Source organism: Doryrhamphus excisus, linkage group LG4, assembly GCF_037039965.1.
Source record: "Doryrhamphus excisus strain RoL-2023G ecotype Guam linkage group LG4, RoL_Dexc_Guam_v1.1, whole genome shotgun sequence".
NCBI lineage: Eukaryota > Metazoa > Chordata > Actinopteri > Syngnathiformes > Syngnathidae > Doryrhamphus > Doryrhamphus excisus.
The window spans coordinates 14275566-14291917 of record NC_136360.1 but is presented as its reverse complement, the minus strand read 5'-3'; the positions used below and the strand labels follow the sequence as shown (position 1 = coordinate 14291917).

The 16352-nt window shown below is 42.2% G+C and overlaps 2 protein-coding genes and 1 long non-coding RNA gene across 4 annotated transcripts in view; 2 read left to right on the top strand and 1 right to left on the bottom strand.

The window, feature by feature from the left end:
• Window positions 1-470: 470 nt before the first annotated feature.
• tubgcp5 (tubulin gamma complex component 5) lies at window positions 471-14677 on the top strand. The gene is made up of 23 exons (XM_058074140.2): window positions 471-840; window positions 958-1011; window positions 1099-1207; window positions 1288-1384; window positions 1454-1533; window positions 1818-1953; window positions 2018-2135; window positions 2219-2308; window positions 3729-3822; window positions 3903-4155; window positions 4269-4471; window positions 4879-4994; window positions 5780-6045; window positions 7080-7278; window positions 8465-8653; window positions 9416-9598; window positions 9677-9761; window positions 11694-11814; window positions 11895-12046; window positions 12804-12929; window positions 13000-13088; window positions 13168-13268; window positions 13341-14677. Exons 1-23 carry the CDS (start codon window positions 698-700, stop codon window positions 13385-13387), a joined length of 3051 nt encoding a protein of 1016 aa, XP_057930123.2. The 5' UTR covers window positions 471-697; the 3' UTR covers window positions 13388-14677.
• Window positions 14678-14699: 22 nt separating this feature from the next.
• On the bottom strand, window positions 14700-15686 carry LOC131130072 (uncharacterized). Its single transcript, XR_013627296.1, has 4 exons — window positions 15558-15686; window positions 15330-15470; window positions 15134-15238; window positions 14700-15025 (listed from the first exon to the last, which is right to left on the bottom strand). It is a non-coding gene; the product is annotated as an uncharacterized LOC131130072 (long non-coding RNA).
• The window catches only part of cyfip1 (cytoplasmic FMR1 interacting protein 1), a 29859-nt gene continuing 28430 nt past the window's right edge, over window positions 14924-16352 (top strand). For both annotated transcript variants that reach the window (XM_058074135.2, XM_058074134.2), the window contains exon 1: window positions 14924-15163. The gene's annotated coding sequence lies outside the window, so the exon portion shown is untranslated. The remainder of the gene's footprint in view (window positions 15164-16352) is intronic.

The following is a 16352-nucleotide window of genomic DNA, read 5'->3' as shown; positions in this document are numbered from 1 at the left end:
ACTTTAAAGTGACACGTGTCGCTTTTAATTGTGCATCTGATGGAAAAGTCATTCAAATCTGTCTTTGCTGGGAGGAGAGGGAAGCGCCAGAGACGTTCTGCACGGAAGATTGTCCACTTGTTGCCATCTTCTGTAACCGAGCAACGCGACGGTGTTGTTGTTTAAACTTAACATATCAGCTTTGGATTTAAACGGCCGAATACCAAATCAAACACTAACACGCCTGGTGTGAATTTGTGTTAATTTGGGGTGAAATGTGGAACGTTACAAAAAAAGGCTTCAATAATAACTTTCTGGTAGCCGACGGTACCGCGCAGGGAATTGTGGGAAATAAGTAAATAAAATGCCGTGACCGGCTTCCATTGCCTAATTGTAGCTTTTATTTCACTTTGCGTGAGTTAAAAGTGTAAATCAACAGTAAATTTAAATATAATTATGAATTAGGTCAAAAATACAGTTTAATCAGCGTTTTATTTCGCGCATGCGCAACTCAACCCAGGAAGCAATCGTCGCGCGCTGTTTGGTGAAGATGTTGCTGCAGTTCAGGCTGCTAAGGCTACAGAAACAAATAGATAGATAGATACATTGTTCGTCTCCAAGAGAAATTCACGGTGCGGTGTTGTGTTATCCCGGTGTTATGGTATTACCCTGGTTATACGAGATCGTTATTTAACGGTCAACCTGACCGATATCGGTCATGGCTCACTGGAGTACCTTCGAGAAGGAGACGGAGAGGGAAACCAAGAAGCTGATCAGGTGTGTTTGTGGTCTGGCGGAGGATGAAGATGAGGAGGAGCCCAATTTCCAGTTGGCACTCAAATTTGCCTGGTCCAACTTTAGGTGAGACAATGTATTTATTTTATCAGCTCATTTGTTTCCCGGTAGTAGTAGTACTGATGCTAGTAGCCAAGGGTGATGTGATGCTAGCTAGCGCTGATGTGTGTGCTTTGCTGTCAGGTTCCATCGTTTCCTGGATGTGGACAGTCACAAAGTGCAGCGTAGCATCAGTGGGTAAGTGAGCCTTTTTTAAGTCTGCTAGTGGATTGTGCTCACAGCAACACCTTGACAACTAAAACTATGGTAAATAACTTTTACCAGAATCTATGAGAAGCTCATGGTCCACTCGGAAGTGAGTAAAGCTGACAGCTGGATGAGACTGACTGAGGAGTTCCTCAACTCACCTTTATCAAATACCAATGGTACAAAGGTACAACATGGCTAATACATTTCTTTTTAAAACCCCATGAGGCTTGATTAGCGACCCGCGATCATTGTGCTGCGTTGCAGACTGATATCCACTACAGCATACTGTCACTGCTGCTATGCTTATCGGGCTCCCCCTCCAACACCAACTTTACGGAAAGACCCCGCATGAAGGAGGCTGGTAGGTTTACGTTTTAGCACATCTTAATTTTCATTTTACAGTATTAATTTTTAATGGCGTCCTCTGCAGAGCCAGAGGACAGCTTTGACTGGCCGACATATCTGATGGAGGGAGAGGACATCGACCGTGGTCCGTTCCCAGATACGCCTGTGAGTAATATCTCTGTCACGGTGTTCCCCACAGGGCTGGAATGTATTAGTGGTGGCTGCAGGATGACATAGACGACTATAGACATTGAAATAGAGCTTAATGCAACAGGAAAGGCGGCTGTACTGTATGGCTAAGTCCAGTATTTTAAGTGTTAAGAATGTTGTCTGTACAGGTAATAACGTGTTTGTCTGGCCGTAGTTTGACCCTGGAACAGATAAATTACATTTCTGTTATTTACGGGATTTTTGGTGGGACTTCAAAGCATCGGATGTTCTTTCTTCAGGAATGGTCTGAGGAGGAGAGTGAGGACGAAAACGGCCATCAGCCGATCAGCAGGGAGGACTCCGGGATTCAGTTGGACAAAACCCCCCAGGAGGACAAAGATAACGCAAGCAAGACCGTCCCAGTCACATGGACAGGTAGGAGCCAATCCACAGCGAACACACGTGAACAAATCCTGAATGACGACGCGTGTCATTGCAGTGGGTGAACCCGATGCCCGGGCCTGGCTCGAGCGGCATGTGGTGACCCCCTACTGGGTGGCGAACGGCCCTCGATTCGCCCATAGCCTCCATTTGCACTCCAACCTGCTCAATGTCTGGTAAGGACCATGCTGATTTTTGGTTCTACCATACACTTCAAAGACATGGATGGAGTATTGCAAAGTGCTGTCTGCCTCCACAGGGACCAGCACTTGTACAACACGGATCCACTGTATCTGCCTGAAGAAAAAGCCTTTCTCACAGAGACACAAGTTATCAGAGAAACACTGTGGTGAGTAGCTCGGTGTTGCTGTTACATCCACAACATACTGTACCTCCAAACAGTCAGCGACTGTTTTATCATATTCGCGTGTGAGCGCTGTACTCACTTTTGTGTGAGAGACTGCAATAAATTCAAAGATTTGACAACATTTAACTACACTGGCTTATTATAAGGCGACTAGTATCCCTAATGTGGCTGAATACAGGTGGACGAGCTTGGACAATGTTAGGTTAGCTCCACAATTACCACACGTATAGTTGCTGTCATTGGCGGCACATGGGGTGGAGTGGTTAGCGCGCAGACCTCACAGCTAGGAGACCAGGGTTCAATTCCACCCTTGGCCATCTCTGTGTGGAGTTTGCATGTTCTCCCCGTGCATGCGTGGGTTTTCTCCGGGTACTCCGGTTTCCTCCCACATTCCAAAAACATGCTAGGTTAATTGACCACTCCAAATTGTCCATAGGTATGAATGTGAGTGTGAATGGTTGTTTGTCTATATGTGCCCTGTGATTGACTGGCGACCAGTCCAGGGTGTACCCCGCCTCTCGCCCGAAGCTGGGATAGGCTCCAGCGACCCTCGTGAGGAAAAAGCGGTAGAAAATGAATGAATGAATAGTTGCTGTCATTGCAGCTAGCATTACAGCGAACATAGCTGTCATTGTCACTAACTTTGCCAATATAATTGCCTCCTTTCTGTTGTCATTGTTGCTAACATTGTAGCACAATTTGACATTTTTATGAACATAGCCGTTGTCATTGCCTGCTTCTGACATTGGACATTTCCAATACCACAGTTGCTGTAATTGTTGCTAATATTACCCTTCACATTGCTGCTAACATTTCTACTAGCATAGCCGCTGTAATTGCAAGCTGCTCACTTTGCCGCTGTCATTGCCGCTGTCATTGCCGCTGTCATTGCCGCTGTCATTGCCGCTGTCGTTGCCGCTGTCGTTGCCGCTGTCGTTGCCGCTGTCGTTGCCGCTAACATTGGCGCTAACGTTGGCGCTAACGTTGGCGCTAACGTTGGCGCTAACGTTGGCGCTAACGTTGGCGCTAACGTTTCTGCTAACGTTGGCGCTAACGTTTCTGCTAACGTTGGCGCTAACGTTTCTGCTAACGTTGGCGCTAACGTTTCTGCTAACGTTTCTGCTAACGTTTCTGCTAACGTTTCCGCTAACGTTTCCGCTAACGTTTCCGCTAACATAGCCACTATCATTGCCTGCTACTAACATTGGCACTAACATAGCCGCGGTCATTGCTGCTAATATTGCCATGAAAATAGCTGTTAACTTAGCTGTTAGCATAGCCGTTGTCATGAGCACTGACTTTGCCGTTCACATTGTCATTGTCAGTACATTGCGGCGAGCATGAATTAACTTTATTGATTATTATGTTTTATTGGATATAATGAGCACACATTGTGTTGCAGGCTTCTGTCTGGGGTTAAAAAACACTTTATATTCCAGCACCATGATGGAAAAGTGTCAGTCAGGAATAACGTGGTGGTAACTCATCTGACCAGTGTACGTTCAAACAACAATCCATCGATAATTTGCTTTTTCTTGCATAAAAATGAATCTAATCTTCTCATACTTTGCTGCAGAACTGTTTGCGCTCCGTGCTGGAGCACATTGCTGTGTACGGCCAGGCGGTGTCCCGGCTGCAGAGGTTCATTGACGAGGTGACAGGGCACAGCCCGGATGTCGGCCCGGCCGGGGCCGGTTCTGCCCACCCCTCCAAGAGGGGCTCGGAGCCTCCATTTAGGACCTACCAGGCCTTTGTGTGGGCCCTCAACAAGTTCTTCACCAGCTTCAAGGAGGAGCTGACAACCATCGAGAGAGGACTCGTCTGCAAAGGCAAGTATACTTGCGTTTAGTACTACTACTAGTACTACTACTACTACTGTTACAACTAATGAGGTTCCTCCGGTGTGCTGCCATCACTTGAATGCCATACGGTTCTTTTACAGACGAGACTGTGACGCTGACGGCTGTTCTGGAGCGCCTCAATCCTCACCTCGCTCAAATCAAAGTGCTCCACAAAGTCTTTTGCACCGGGATTGCCGAGGTCCCCTCCGAAACCCCCAACGTGGTGCGGGCGTCCCACTTGCTCAACACGCTGTACAAAGCCATCATCGAGTACGACAGCATCGGAGAAGCTTCCGAGCAAACGGTGAGTTTTACTCGTGCACTTCAACGCAACGTAGCACAGTGATTCATGCAGGGCTGCAATCTATTTGTGGTGTTGGGTTGAGGCGACATCATGGATCCAATTAGTTTTTCAACCTATTTAACAACCCAACATGAAGTGACCCTCCATTTTTAAGAGAAAGTACACATCAATGTACAGATTGTACACACCACTTCTCTCTTGTTTGAACAAGTCCAAACCTTTATTTAAATTTTAATCATCAACCTACAAGTCCGATACTAGACAAAAGTCAGTCCCTTATGTCAGGCACTCTTGTGACAGTGTCTTTTCATTCTGGAGTCGTTCCGCTGTACTGTAGCATTTTTGTATCCTTGTTAAAACATATTGCTGCAGATTGTAGTATCTAAGTTTGCATGATTGTCCACTAGGTGGCGTTACTCTTTTCACTGTGGACTGAGACCGTCAGACCATATTTGGAGATAGTGGACGAATGGATTGTCCACGGCCATCTGTTTGACCCCGCCAAGGAGTTCATTATTCAAAGGTAGGACCAAGCAAATGCAGATTAGTGGTTCTCAGCTGGTGGGTTGAGACCCAGCAGTGGTCCCAGGTCCATCCCAGGTGGGTCGCAAACACCTAGTCAGACATGACATAACACTATGTACTTAACTGAGTTATTTTCCTACCTGGCGTATGAAAAATTGCATGTTCTTTTTCACCTTTCACTTATTATTTGTATGCATGGAGTGGTCATGTTCTTTCTCCTTTCCTTGACAAAATGCCTCAATATTCCTCTAAAATGCACTTTTGACATTTAATTATGTCTATAAATGTTTAAACAATAAAATCAATAAATAAATAAAAAATAATTATAATAAAATCTAATTAAATTAAAAATACAATCAAAATAAAAAAAACTGACCTAAAAGTGTAAAAAAAAGAAAAATAAATAAATATAAATTAGTGTAGAAAATAAAAACAAAAATTACTTATGTAAAAAAAAAAAAAAAGTAAAAAATTAAAATGACTTAAATACAAATGTGAAAACTATCAGAATGAAAATACCAGAAATAAAAGCATAAAAGAATAGAAAACAAAATTAATGAGTACATAGAAAATTGATGTATGGATTAAATAAAAACATGAAAAAATAAACTGACTTCAATAAATATGTAAAAAAAAAAGTACAAATAATGAGTTCAATAAAAGTGGGTCCTGGCTTAATGACCTTTGGAAAAAGGGGGTCATAGTTTGAGACCATTTGAGAACCCCTGGACGAGATGGTATGAAAAAGTAAATAAATAAAAAGCAAAGCATTGCTTCCAACAGGAACAAAGACGTGCCGGTGAACCACAGGGACTTCTGGTACGCCACCTACACGCTCTACAGCATATCGGAGACGGTGGAGAGCGAGATGAACGACGCGGCCAGCGGCAGCTCCGGGGGCGATGCCGCTGGCACCGGCAACAGGCAGCTCACCATGGTGTCCTTCCTCAAGCCCGTCCTCAAGCAGATCATCATGGCCGGGAAGTCCATGCAGCTGCTCAAAAATCTGCACTGTAGGGACCGCCAACAATCTGAGGGGTCCTCCAGAGGTCAGTGGGTTTTGTTTTTCGCCACAAACGTCACGGTCCCTGTGTTTGATGTGCGTTAGACAGATCATTAATCACTTCATTGGTGCAAAGGCAGCAACACAACATTTTTTTTTATTATTTTATTTAGTTTGTTTAATATTACAACTTAATTTTTTTCTTTAATATTCTGTAAAGTGGGATTTTTTTGTTCTTAGAATGGATGGAATGTTTTTCTTTTCATATTTTTGCTTTATTCTCTCTATATTTACATTTCTGCTGTTTCTTTTTTTTAGTTTTCTTGTGTCAATATTTCAATGTTCTTCTCTGAAATTTTCTTCTCATAATATTATGAATTTAGTCCCATCATATTTTCATCTTATTCCCACAATATTTCGACTTTTCCCCCCAAGTGTTGGATGTGTGTTAGACAGGTCATTAATCACTTCATTGGTGCAAAGGCAGCAACACAACATTATTTTTAATTATTTTATTTTGTTTGTTTAATATTACAACTTAAATTTTTTGTCTTTAATATTCTGTAAAGTGGGATTTTTTTTCTTAGAATGGATGGAATGTTTTTCTTTTTATATTTTTGCTTTATTCTCTCCATATTTCCATTTCTGCTGTTTTTTTGTTTTCTTGTGTCAATATTTCAATGTTCTTCTCTGAAATTTTCATCTCATAATATTATGAATTTAGTCCCATCATATTTTCATCTTATTCACACAATATTTTGACTTTCCCCCCCCAAAATTACAACTTTATTTTGTTTTGTTTTATATATATTTTTATAATATTATATACATTTTTTAAAGTCTTTCTTCTGTAATACTTCAACTTTAAGGTACTGTTATTTTACTTCATAATATTACAATGTTAAGAAATAATCATATTTCTTAATAGTTTCTTCCTCTCAAATGATTGCTGATTTTTCCATTTTTGCTGCTGTTGTTTTTATTTACTTCTAAACATCTGCTGTCTGCAACTGGTGCCGTATTATCGCATTAGCTCACATTGAAAAGGAATGAAAAATGTGTCCCTGTCTTGCTTTGCAGACGCTGAACGGAAGAGTTTATACACACTATTCCTGGAGTCGGTGCAGTCGCGGCTGTGCAGCCAAGACGCCTCCCCCGCCGGCACGGTGACGGAACAACAGGCCACCAGGAGAAGCTTGATCAAGATGCAGTCCATCATCGCGCAGCATCTGCAGATGGACGACCTCCACGACCCGCTGCTGGCTATCAACTTTGCCAGGTGATCCACACTGGAGGTGCTTGGTCTACGTATGAAGGACATTTGATGGTGTTGGAGTGTACGTTGATCCATTATAATGCCTGGTACAACTAAAGGTACATTTGTTTGGACAGATATAATGACGATCATTTACGTTATTACATCAATAGCTACAGCATCGTACTATAACATTGTATTAAAGTCATATGAGCTGTTTTTGTTGTCATGGTTATATTGGTCCAAACAAAGGCACATTTATTTGTGTCAGGCGTTAAAATGAACCGTATTACAACCTAATTTTCCGAAAATTACAACTTGATATGTTTATTTTTGATTTTCTTTAATACTTATATACATAAAATGACAACTTTTCTCTTCGTATTTTGACTTTCATTCATTCAGTCATTTTCTTCCGCTTTTTCCTCATGAGGGTCGTAGGGGAGCCTATCCCAGCTGTCTTCGGGCGAGAGGCGGGGTACACCCTGGACTGGTGGCCAGCCAATCACAGGGCACATATAGACAAACAACCATTCACACTCACATTCATACCTATGGACAATTTGGAGTCTCCAATTAACCTAGCATGTTTTTGGAATGTGGGAGGAAACCGGAGTACCCGGAGAAAACCCACCCATGCACGGGGAGAACATGCAAACTCCACACAGAGATGGCCGAGGGTAGAATTGAACCCTGTTCTCCTAGCTGTGAGGTCTGCGTGCTAACAACTCGACCGCCGTGCCGCCCTATTTTGACTTTATTCTCGTAAAATTACTTACTAATTATTTTTTTTTCTCATTATGATATTGCACTCAGAAATGACAACTTTTTCTCTTAATATTTTGACTTTATTCCAGTAAAATTACTGCCCATTTTTCCATTGTTGCTGCTCTTATTGTTTTATTTACCGTAGTCATATTTTTAAAATGTGTCGGGCCGCACTTGGACACCCGTGTCATTGATGGAAACATCACCATTAAAGTAAAAAAAACTGACTCTTGTCACACACTTCTTGCTTTAGGCCCTGATTTACTCATTGACATGAATCCGTGATGTAATGTCTTTGTTGCAGCTGCTGCTCTTTAAATTCTCTCAAAGAGGCCAGCGTCCAAAGAGGATGCGAATCCGTAGGGATGATATTTTTAGCTCACGAAAAGAGAAGTGGTCTAAAGAGATGCGGTGGTGTCTTTTTTTTTTTAACTTCTATCAGGCTCTACTTGGAGCAGAGTGACTTCCATGAGCGCTTCTCCAAGGACGACTTTACTGTGGATCGCTCATCCCAGGCGGTCACCTGCCAGACGTTCGAGCTCACCTTGCGCTCCTGCCTTTACCCTCACATCCAGAAGCGCTACATCGAGTGCTGCGGGAGCCTCATGAAAACGCTCAAGAAGGACTACAAGTAAGCGCAGATGCTCCAGTTCCTGAAAACTAACAAAAACACATGCGGTACCTCACAAAAGTCAGCACATCTTTGAGGAGGCATTTGATTAAATCTTGTCAAGGGACAATGCTAGTATTACATTAATATGTAATGTTTTTTATTGCAGTGCAGAATGTTAAGTCTTGCCTAGACTCAACAGGGTGCATGAGTGCTGCCGGTACTGGTGGGAGAGCTGTTCATTGAGGGGAAAGATTAATTCCATCATCCCCTCCCTGGGGTAGCTGGACATTTTGATGATATACAGTATCTTAATAGTGTAAAGTTAAACATACAGTACTTCAGAGTAATCAGTGTCCAGCTTGTAAAGCAGTGTAGATTTACTGTCCACTGAAAATGAGTCAACACAGTATTTATTGTGTAACTATCTGGCACCGCATGTGAGGTCATGGTGCTTTGGTGCGATCCTACGGCTGCATGAGTGCTGCCAGCAGTGAGGAGCTATGGTTCATTGAGGAACACAAACATGAATTAGCAGCACGTATTGTGACATTGCAGATGCCGCATGGCAGGTTATGACCATATAGCTTGTTAAGGGATAGTACTGTAGAAAGTGAACTTTAGAGCCATGCATGTACAACTTGTATACCAGAATGGATTTAGTATATGCTGAAAATATGTAGTACACTTATACTGCTGTATAAGCTGTATACTGGCTACTGTAAAGTTTATCCAAGGTTACTTTATGCCATACTTTGAGGTTTGAGCTTGTTTTTCCATCAGGCTGCTGGAGTACCTCCAAGCCATGAGGAACTACTTCCTGCTGGAGGCCGGAGATACCATGTACGACTTCTACACGGCCATCTTTGACAAGGTGCAGGAGAAGGAGAGCTGGCAGCAGCCGTCCTTCCTCAACGTGCAGCTGCAGGAGGCCGTGGGACAACGCTGCCCGGAGGACAGTAGCAGGTATCGCATCTCTTGTCTGCATTAGTGAATGGCGGGGTAGTTGAAATTCTTGACAGTCCCGTCTTGCTCCTTTGTAAGATTGTCAGTCTTCTTGGAGGCCATGGACCCGGCCCGGAAAAAACATCCTGTCAATAATCTGGAAGTGCTGACCCTCAGTTACAAGGTAAACATTGGCAATGTACGCCAAGCTATATAAAAACTATATATATATATATATATATACACACACACACACATATATATATATATATAATATATAAATATATGTATATGTGTGTATATACTTTATATACTGTACGTTTTTAGGAGTGCTCCTGACAACATGAAATTCACAGGAGAAGACGACAGAAGCTGAAATAAGGCCATTTTAGAAAGTATGTGGATATAGTAAATCCTTGCCTGTTTAATGAATGTCAGAACATTCTGGAAGAAGACACTTTTAATACGTGACATGACTCCCTCTCGTACGTATCTCAGTGTGTAGAAATGTATCAAAAGGTCATATTTTCACACGAAAACTTCATTTTGTATTGATAAATGAATGTAAACAGACTGAAAATCACAGGTGTTTATTTAGTTTAGCAAACTGTGTTCTAAGGCTGGAATCCAGGCATAGTTTTATAAAGGGGGCGTTTTAAGAACCAGAGTTATCTACTGTACGAAGTTGGAACATCCCACTATAATTATGCTCATCTGTGACGGTGCCCTGTTGTGATTTAGGATCGGAGGTACAGTGCATCCGGAAAGTATTCCCAGCGCTTCACTTTTTCTACATTTTGTCATGTTACAGCCTCATTCCAAACTGTATTAAATTAATCTCTTACCTCAAAATTCTACACAAAACACTCCATTATGACAATGTGAAAAAAGTTTTTTTTTACATGTTTTGAATTTATTAAAAATAGAAAACAAAAAAATCACATTTACATAAGTATTCACAGCCTTCGCTTAATACTTTGTTGATCCACCTTTGGCAGCAATTACAGCCTCAAGTCTTTTTGAATATGATCCCACAAGTTTAGCACACCTATCCTTAGGCAGTTTTGCCCATTCTTCTTTGCAATAAGTCTCAAGCTCCATCAGGTTGGATGGGAGACGTCTGTGCACAGCCATTTTCAGATCTCTCCAGAGATGTTCGATCGGATTCAAGTCTGGACTCTGGCTGGGCCACTCCAGGACATTCACGGAGTGGTTCTGAAGCCAATCTTTTGAGATCTTGGCTGTGTGCTAATGTCTACTGTATATGGTCAAGGTACATGACCAGTCTACTGAGGTCAAGAGCGCTCTGGAGCGGGTTTTCATCCAGGATATCTCTATATATTGCTGCATTCATTTTCCTTCTATCCTGACTAGTCTGCCAGTTCCTGCTGCTGAAAAACATCCCCACAGCATGATGCTGCCACCACCATGCTTCACTGTAGGGATGGTATTGGCCTGGTGATGAGCAGTGCCTGGTTTCCTCCAAACATGGCGCCTGGCATTCACACCAAAGAGTTCAATCTTTGTCTCATCAGACCAGAGAATTTTGTTTCTCATGGTCTGAGAGTCATTCAGGTGCTTTTTGGCAAATTCCAGACGGGCTGCCATGTTCCTTTTACTAAGGAGTGGCTTTCGTCTGGCCACTCTACCATACAGGCCTGATTGGTGGATTGCTGCAGAGATGGTTGTCCTTCTGGAAGGCTCTCCTCTCTCCACAGAGGAACGCTGGAGCTCTGACAGAGTGACCATCGGGGCCTTGGTCACCTCCCTGACTAAGGCCCTTCTTCCCCGATCGCTCAGTTTAGAAGGCCGGCCAGCTCTAGGAAGAGTCCTGGTGGTTCCAAACGTCTTCCATTTACGAATAATGGAGGCCACTGTGCTCATTGGGACCTTCAAAGCAGCAGACATTTTTCTGTATCCTTCCCCAGATTTGTGCCTCAAGACAATCCTGTCTCGCAGGTAGAATTTTGAGGTAAGAGATTAAATTAATTATTACAATTTGGAATGAGGCTGTAACATGACAAAATGAGCATGAAAAGTGAAGCGCTGTGAATACTTTCCGGATGCACTGTATGTGTAGCAAAGTAGCAAGTGCATTGACTCCTCTCCTTCCCAGGTTCCTTGGCCTGTCGACATCGTGATCAGCTCAGAGTGCCAGAAGATTTACAATCAGGTGTTCCTGCTCCTGCTGCAGATCAAGTGGGCCAAGTACAGTTTGGACACTCTTCGATTCAGCGGTAGGAGTACTTTGAAATACATCGTGGCTGTGTGCAGACCGCTGGAAGACAATCAACTTGCAGTGATGTTAAATTCTCAGATTTTATGGATTGCACTAAGAAACTGGAGGGAGCGCCGGCTGATGGCGTGAAGGCCAAGGAGCCGGTGAAGCAGCAGATTCATCGCATGTGTTTACTGAGGGTCAAACTCATGCACTTTGTCAACAGCCTTCACAACTATATCATGACCAGGGTGAGACTTTAGAAATGATGTGGAGTGCATGAGAAACTATGCAGGAAACTACGCTTGGTCTTTCCTGAACAAGAACATTATATTGCACAACGCCGCAGCAACAGAGCCAATGTTGTCACAGTGGGAAGGAGAAAACAGCTGAGTTGGCATTAACATCAGGCACAACGAGCATCAGACACGTTTCACACCAGCAGCTGAGTGGCAGCGTTTTTTAACGACTGTTTTTTTTATAAATAAATTAATCAATAAAAAATATTAAAACTAAAAAAAATACGCGTTTCAAATTGGATTTGAAAAGAAAAAAATTAGTTTTTTATACATCTAGCATGAAAACTTAAGTGTCTTTGATTTGAAAAATATATTATTGTTAAAATATATTACACATATATGTAAATAAGTACAATAATATAAATAAGAAATGAAATAAGAAAAATATTATTTAACTGTCACCCCACTTTGGGAATGCGTAGTCTATATTCTGAATTATTTGCTGTTATGTCTATATTAGCTAATAGGAGTGTAACGGTGACAATAGGGGTGTTATTTCATGTCTAGAGGGCTTTAATAATGAATTATCAGCCATAAATGAGGGATTACTCTATTCCCCTGAGAGTATAATTTACACATCCCATACTGGAGCCACATTTGTATGTTTAAAAGACAGCAGTAAACTTGTTAAACTTCATTGTTTATGGTTTTAATACTAAATACAAAAAAATAATAATATACAGCATGTTTGTCTTCTGTCTGAGGTCAGATCCTGCACAGTACCGGCCTGGAGTTCCAGCACCAAGTGCAGGAAGCCAAGGACCTGGACCAGCTGATCAAGATCCATTATAGATATTTGGCAACCATTCACGACCGCTGCTTACTGAGGGAGAAGGTAAACTTCATGCCTTCATGCCTCCGCGAGAGGTTTAGACATGATTCACGTGTCTTCCCTTCCTTTTCAGGTCAGCTTTGTCAAGGAAGCCATCATGAAGGTGCTCAATCTGGTCCTCATTTTCTCTGACCGATGGCAAGCCGGATTTGGAGCCTGGAAGTAAGAGCATGCAGTATAGGAAAGCACATGGGAAAGTCACATGTCTTTAACCACCATGTGATGTGTGTGTTTTGCATAGGATTGAATCCATTGACAAAATGGAGTCTGATTTCAAAAACTGCCACATGTTCCTGGTGACCATCCTCAATAAGGCTGTGTGTCGAGGCTCCTTCCCTCACCGTAAGCGACCATCAAAACTTAGTCGGAATCCTTCCTTCAGACTGGAGTGATTTGTTGTTTTTCTGTGCACAGTGGAGTCCCTCGCCCTCTCGCTGATGGCAGGCTTTGAGCAGTGCTGACGGGCATCGGCTTGAACGCCAGCTGACTTGTTTCCATGCTGTGGTCCCAGAATGTCTATGAGTCAGCTGATTGGATATATTCATTCAGTGAGGATGAATGAGTATAGTGAGGACCGCTTATCCTCACGAGGGTCGCGGGGGTGCTGGAGCCTATCCCAGCTGTCTTCAGGCGAGACTGGTGTCCAGCCAATCACAGGGCACATATAGACAAACAACCATTCACACTCACATTCATACCTATGCACAATTTGGAGTGGCCAATTAACCTCGCATGTTTTTGGAATGTGGGAGGAAACCGGAGTACCCGGAGAAAACCCACGCATGCACGGGGAGAACATGCAAACACCACACAGAGATGGCCGAGGGTGGAATTGAACTCGGCTCTCCTAGCTGTGAGGCCTGCGCGCTAACTACTCGACCGCCGTGCAGCTGATTGTATATATATTTGCTGTAAATATCTTTTTACTACCTGTCATGTTCACAAATTCAATACAGAATTGAAGTCATTATTGGAAGGCGTGAGCAGTATTTTCATATCAATCATTGATTTAAAGCCACAAATAAATATTGTACATTTATAATGCATACATTTATGTTTTATTTGTTTGTCATAACCAATCATACAAATTCCATATTACATATTTTTGTAGCTCTTTAACAAAGAAAAACAATCAGACTTTAATTTGAAATGTGTACATTCAAGTCATGGTGCGTTCAATGCTATCCCTTATTTACTTGTGTTGAATGTCTGAAACATATACAATTTTCTCCAAAGTTATTTTAACTTAAAACAATCATTTTCCCACTCTGCATGTATTTGTTCTGTGCAATATTCAATATTTTTTGTAAAGAATTCCACAAGTACATAAAAACAAGCTGTGGGCCTTACGGGCATGGTTGCATCTATCAAGGGATTTAGGCATTTTGTTTCAGCAATAACATTTTTGGCATATGCACTGAGGGAATATTATCAATATATGAAAACAATCATAACAGTTTTTAATGTTTTTAACTATAACTGGAATACAATCAAAATGTAAATATATATGCATTAAACGAGATTATAGCCGTTTGTTGGTTTATTTCAAAGGCAAAACTACAGCATAAAAAGACAGGTTTTTTCATGTTAGCCAATGTAAAAATAACGTTTCACTGTTCCACTCCGGCCCTGTAGGTGGCGGTAATGCGCATTACTAATGAGGTGGGCATACTACACATTTTGGTATTCAATCCCAAGTACTGTAAATACATGTATAGTATCGTCGATAACGATGTTTTTTACTTGGACATTTTTCATCGATATTTGGATCGATCCGCCCACCTCGAAAATAGGGCCATCTAGTGGATATGGTGTGTCACTGGCACAGTAGACCCCAGTGTAAAACTAGCCTACTAAGTCACAAACTAATAAAGAAATTGAGTAATAACCCCTATCAAAATTAGTTTATTGTGTGTTTATGTTTTTGTGAGCCCGCATAGTAACAATGTACATTCCTTTAGCTTCACCTTGGTTGAGGCTGGCGGGGGCAGGCTCCAGTCTGTGGCCGCCTCACTCGGCTCAGTTTCCTGTCAGAGCCCGGACAGGAACTCCCTGCTCCGCCCATGGTAATAACACCAAGCCAGGAAAGACTCCTCAAGCTGGCGATAGAAGGAAGGGAAAAAAACGCCAAACTAAAACTTCACAGACATCTGGAGGACTTAACAGCTCTCGGTTGAATGGCGCACTTGTCGGCCTAGTCGACTCACTTCTCCCCGCGACGAGCCATCAAGTGTCGGGTGAGTTGGGAGTGATTGGATGGCAAAGTTTAAGCTAGCAAACTTTGGGTGTAGCCTTCCCGTAGCGTCGCCTGGCTGGAAGCGTCACCACAAAACAAGACAAACTTACTCCAAAAGTTAAGCTGCGTGTGTGTTTTTATTGCATAACACACAGAGGTGGACTTACATTATAAAAAGTATTTTTTTTTCCTGGCTTATAAGGCCGCGATGTGAGCAAACGTGAGGCCGCGGCTAGGAGCAGGGAGGTAGCCTAACCGCAGCGACATGTTTCCCATGATACACTTCAAAGTCCACTTCAACGATACTTCTATTGAGATGAAGATAAAAAGAATTTTATCTGATTTCGTTTGGATTGTGTGCGTATTAACTCCATACTTTGGAGATGTTTGCTCACCTGTCCGTGAACCGGGCAGGAAATCTGTTTTACCTGAGTTGGTGTTGCGTTCATGGGACTGTCCCTCCCATTTATTAAAACATAACTTTGCTGTGTTTGCGTGCATCATGTTGCGGAAAAAATGCATTGGTATTGCTCATATTGATCCCTTTAAAGAAATTATACAACGTGTGTGTATATCAAGGACAGAAACGGGGTGGTTTAGTGTGAAGACGCTGCGGGAAAAGCCACACTGTTGTGTTTTTGTGGCTAAATCACGTCTTTAATCTACTTCTGAGCGAAACAACATGAAATATTGTACGAATGGGCGTTGGAGCATATTTTTAAAACGCATGTAAACCCATTCATTAGATCGTATTCTTCCAGAAATGGCACCACATTCTTTTTGCATGTATACTCTTTGATCAATCGATCACTGACACGAGCTTTTTACGCATGCGCGAGGCTCCATGGCGGCTCATGGTTTGTGAGTTGTGTGGAAGTGAACGCATCAGGCCGAGCATGTATGTGGTGCCACATTTGCTGATAACTCTTTTGGCTACAGTTGTTGATAATCTTGCTAGGTTTGCAGATAGACTCTTGGCTATGTTTGCTGTTATTGTTTTGGCTACGCTTGCTGCTATTTTTCTTTCAAAGTTTTGCCCATGTTTGGTATTCTTCTGGCAAAGTTTGTTGATATTGTTTGGACTATGCTTACTGATATTCTAGCTAAGTTTGCTGATACATTTTTGGCTAAGTTTGCTGATATTCTTTTAGATATGCTTGCTGATACCTTTTTAGCTATGTTAGCTCATA

Bases quoted from the DNA above. Each gene is read 5' to 3' on its own strand.
- tubgcp5 (XM_058074140.2), top strand. From the start codon at position 698: ATGGCTCACTGGAGTACCTTCGAGAAGGAGACGGAGAGGGAAACCAAG. The intron at 9,762-11,693 runs GTAAACATTGGC...TCTCCTTCCCAG, and splicing joins TGCTGACCCTCAGTTACAAG to GTTCCTTGGCCTGTCGACAT. The intron at 12,047-12,803 runs GTGAGACTTTAG...GTCTGAGGTCAG, and splicing joins ACAACTATATCATGACCAGG to ATCCTGCACAGTACCGGCCT.